Source organism: Equus asinus, chromosome 20 (genome assembly GCF_041296235.1).
Source record: "Equus asinus isolate D_3611 breed Donkey chromosome 20, EquAss-T2T_v2, whole genome shotgun sequence".
Taxonomy (NCBI): domain Eukaryota; kingdom Metazoa; phylum Chordata; class Mammalia; order Perissodactyla; family Equidae; genus Equus; species Equus asinus.
The window spans coordinates 19761750-19766428 of NC_091809.1; the positions used below are offsets into that span (position 1 = coordinate 19761750).

General features: G+C 38.6%; 1 protein-coding gene across 1 annotated transcript; it reads right to left on the minus strand.

Moving 5' to 3' along the window:
* Nucleotides 1–3299: 3299 nt before the first annotated feature.
* LOC106823674 (olfactory receptor 7G3-like) lies at nt 3300–4220 on the minus strand. Its single transcript, XM_014829492.2, has one exon. The coding sequence runs from the start codon at nt 4215–4217 to the stop codon at nt 3300–3302; it is 918 nt and encodes a 305-aa protein (XP_014684978.1). The 5' UTR covers nt 4218–4220.
* Between the last annotated feature and the right edge of the window lie 459 nt (nt 4221–4679).

Consider the following 4679-nt stretch of genomic DNA (forward strand, 5'->3'; position numbering starts at 1 on the left):
TCTTATGTTTAAGTTGTTGATTCATTTCAAGTTAATTTTTGTGAGTGATGTCAGATAGTGTCCAATTTGATTCTTCTGCATGTGGTTATGCAATATTTCTGACACCATTTATTAAGAGACTATCCTTTTTGAGTACTCTTGGCTATTTTTTCCAAATATAAGCTGACTGTATACATGAAGGTTTATTTCTGGGCTCTTGATTCTGTTCCACTGGTCTATGTGTGATTTTATGCCAGTACCACACAGTTTTGATTACTATAGCTTTGTAATATTGTTTGAAATCAGGAAGTGTCATGATGCCTCCTTTGGTGGTGTCCAGAAACCATTTCAGGCTTTCTGAGGAGTTAGGTCAGATCACAGAGACAGGCTGCTTAGAGGTCAACCCTTGGGTAACAGTTGGGAAAGCATTCAGTCAAGACCCTTCCAGGAAGAATGTGGGAGCCTTGTTTTTGCATCCTCCTTCTCGTCTGAGCCTAGGGGAAGAGCCATAGTAACTGCTTGCCTATCCATTTAAAAGTGGCCTTTTTGCTTTCTGTGGTACTAGAGGTCTCACAAATGCCAAGCCCTGTTGGCTCTCACAGCTACATGATTTTGAAGCCAGTCCCTCAGGTTTTCCATAAAAGTTGTGGCCCTACATGTGTGGCCCAAAGCCTTCACACCCCAAGGATAAGCTGAGAGCACTGGATTCTCACCAGGTTCTATTGTGCTGTACCAGAAGTGGTGTTTTGTGGTGTGACTGTATCTCAGCTTTTCCTACCTGTGGGGTGTGGGTAGTTTTTCAGTCTCCTGATAAGCAAGAGTCACTCAATCAGTTTCTGGATTTCTCTCACAGGGAATTGATTTTGTGTACCTGTATAGTCAATGTATTCCTGGAAGGTGGGCGGTTAGGAATATCGTCTGCTGCCATATTGCTTATGTCAGTGAGAATTCATTTACTAATTTTAAACTTTTTACAAAGTTAATATTAAGGCAAATTCACTTAATACACGGTTTTGGGAAACATAAAGGAGTGATAAAAAGATGCATTAGAATTCTACGAAAATGCTCGTTTTGTAGGACAAAATAATGAAATAGTGGACGTTAAAAACTGCCTGCGTCAATGCAATATCTCTCTCCATGGTCACATTGCCTCATCTTTTTCTTTATATTTTCTCACTTCTATCTATTTTATAAGGATACATGTGATTATTCTTGCACCCTGGAGAATAACCAGGGTAAGTGCATTCTGTGCAGAGATCCTTTTTCCAAATAACTAACATTCATCCTTTTATCATATAAGTTAATCACAAATTAGAGGGATTAACACGTAGACATATTGTATTGAGGGCCACAATTGCACTCACTATAGACATCCTCTGGTTGACTCCATCAAAAGATCTATTATCATCTGAACCAGGGAAGGATGGTTTTCTGTCTCTAGCCATCCTGATCAAGTTTGACACCTATATATGCTGCCGCCAACTTGTGAAATTGAGAACCATGCCTAGGACTAAGCTACCACATGGGGAAATGAATGAGCCAAACTCTCCTGTTCTTGTAGATGCTCTATCTCTGAGGTGCTTGTAATGACAGACAGCTCTCTTTATTGTTTGACTGTATTAGAGATAGGAATTTTTTCTGGTTATAACTGTATGCTTCCTTACTGATAATGTTAAAACATCTCATAGTTATCTGAAACCACGGAGATGATATAATTATGCCAAATTTATAGATAATAAAACTAAGAATAATGGATACTAGTGTTGAATCAAAGGGATATGGCTTACCAGTGACTGGTCTCAGCAGTTACTGAATTGCTGTATGAAAGGTAAGCTCCATGCCCTGCTGTAGGCTCAACTTTGGAATTAAATTGACATGTTGTTATCATGGGAACATGTGGAAGCCAGTTCTGTATATACGACAGTCATCCTTCCTGATTCCATTCTTTCTCTGCATTATCCATTTTCTAAGTTTTTCCTTCTTCTGAGAGTCATCAACAAAAATGTTACTAAAACTTTAACCACTGCCCCAGGTTATTTTTATGCGAAACCTGAGACAAGGGATTGAAGTAAGAATGAAAATCATCTGTCAAACAACACAGAACTACACAAAAGAAAAGTCAAGTTTCAATGTCAAGTTAAAATGTATTTGGCCATTATGTTATCTAGCCATTTTAGAATAATCTGGTGACAGAAGAATTAGACTCAAAAAAGATATAGTCTTCCATGTACCACAAAAAGACCTGAAGTGTGAAATGGTTGATGGGCTGGAGCCCAGCAGCTCCACTGACTTCTTTCATAGATGGGTACTTACTCTTTCAAATATTGAGAGTTCAAGAATGTATAAAGAAGTTGAAACATAATTATGTACACCTGAAATTTATATAATGTCAGATACCAATGTTGCCTCAATAAAACATTAAAAATAACAAAAGAATGAAAGTGGACCCCCAACTTACACCTGTCACAAAAGTCAACTCAGAATGGATTTAAGACTTAAATGTAAAATCTGAAACCAAAACTCTTAGAAGAAAATGTAGGGGGTAAGTTCTCTGAGATTGGTTTTGGCAATGATATTTTTGGAATTGACATCAAAAACAAAGGCAGCAAAGAAAAATAAATGGGTAAGACTACCTCAAACTAAAAATATTTTGCGTAGGAAAGGAAACCATTAACAAAATGACCTTAATTTAACAAATTCCTTCTTTGCAGATTCATATTGGCTGATTGCCTCACCCTGAGAGACAAAGAGAATGGTACACTTTTCTCTCTACTTCTTTAAATTTTTTTTTGTATATGTAAGGTAAGCAACATGATGATTTGATATACGTACATAAGGAAATTTTTCCTAGAGTTACGTGAATTAACATCTCTATATCAGCACATAATTACATTTTTTTGTTGTAGTAAAAGCACCTGAAATCTAACTGATTAGTCTCTTGGCTATGATGAAACCCTTGTTTAATTCCTTCCCTGGTCTTATCCTCTTTCTGTCACTCACAGTTGTCCTAAGAACATTCCCCTCAAAATCACATAGAAAGAATCCCTTACTCAAGTTCTACTTCAGTGGAACATGACCAAATAATCAAGTGCAGGGAGTTCACATAAACTTTCAAAAATCTCAATGTTAGAGAAGACCAAAGTCAGTTTTCAAACCTCATTTGAATTATCCTTGTTATTTGGTATTTAACCATTACAGCTTAAGAACTTGGTGAAGGAAGAGTCAGACATTCAGATTCACCCAGGTTTTTTTGTAATGTGACTCATTCTCAAGGGCCAAGTCCAAGACAGACAATGCAATAGCAAAAATAGAAATGTTCCTCAGATTAGTTTCTTCAAGGCTTCATTCATGTCCCTGTTCCTCAGGCTATAGATAAAGGGGTTCAACATTGGAGGGACCACAGTGTACATCACTGAGGCTATTGCAGTCTTTTTGGAAGAGTGGGTAACTGCAGAACTAATGTACACACCAAAGGCGGTGCCATAGAATAAGGAAACAACCAAGAGATGAGATCCACAGGTAGAAAAGGCTTTATATTTTCCCCCAGTTGATGGTATTCTCAGAATGGAAGAGACAATTTGAGTGTAAGAAAAAACAATCCCAAGGAGAGGAACACCACCCAATATGCTAGTCACTAAATATACTAGGGTGTTATTGATGAGAGTATCAGAACAGGCAATCTTGATGACCTGAGCAAGTTCACAGAAGAAATGAGGGATTTCCAGGTCTGTGCAGAAGGACAGTCGTAACACCATCAGACTGTGGAGGAGTGCATCTGCAATGCTAATGATCAGAGAGAGTAGAATAAGCAGGCCACAGAGGCATGGGTTCATGATGAATCTGTACGTCAGTGGATGGCAGATGGCCACATAACGGTCATAAGCCATTGCTGCAAGAAGAAAATTTTCCAAGCCTGCAAAAAATAGAACGAAGCCCACCTGAGTGAGACAGTCAGTGTAACTGATGGATTTGCTCTGTCTTTGGATGTTCACAAGAAGCTTGAGGACCGTGGTGGTGCTGAAACAGATGTCATTGAAGGAGAGTTGGGAGAGGAAGAAGTACATGGGTGTGTGGAGGTGGAAGTCATAGCAGATGGCCAGGATGATAAGCAGATTTCCAAGCAGAGTGATCAGGTATATGGTCAGGAAAAGTCCAAAGATAAAGGACTGCAGTTCTGGATCCTCGGAGAGACCCAGGAGGAGGAATTCTGCCACATTTGTTTGGTTTTCTGCTTCCATGTTGTTGATGAATCTGATGGGAAAATATAGGTGAGAAAGCCCATAACAGATGTACAAGAACCCCTTATTTTAGAAATCCCTGGCACCTCTATTATGAATTGAAGTGAACATTATTCATCTTTCCCTTTCTCTTCTGCCCCTCTGTGTCTCTTCCTTCCTCAAACTCTATTGTTTCTGTCCTCTCTCCTACACTACCCAACTACCCAAATCTTATTTACTCGATTCCTACATAGTGCCAGCTAATAGAAACAAAATACAAAGCAACATATACCCTTTTCCTTGAGAATTCTCAAAAGCTTCAAATTAGCAAGCAGGAAAATCACAACCAATCATATTAAAAGTGAGTTTTAAAGCATACTTTCTCAAACTGTACTTGCATCAGAATCAGCTGGTGGGTTTGTTAAAACCTGTATTGTTAGGTCCCACATTGAGAATATGAAATTCAGGAGATTATACATGGGG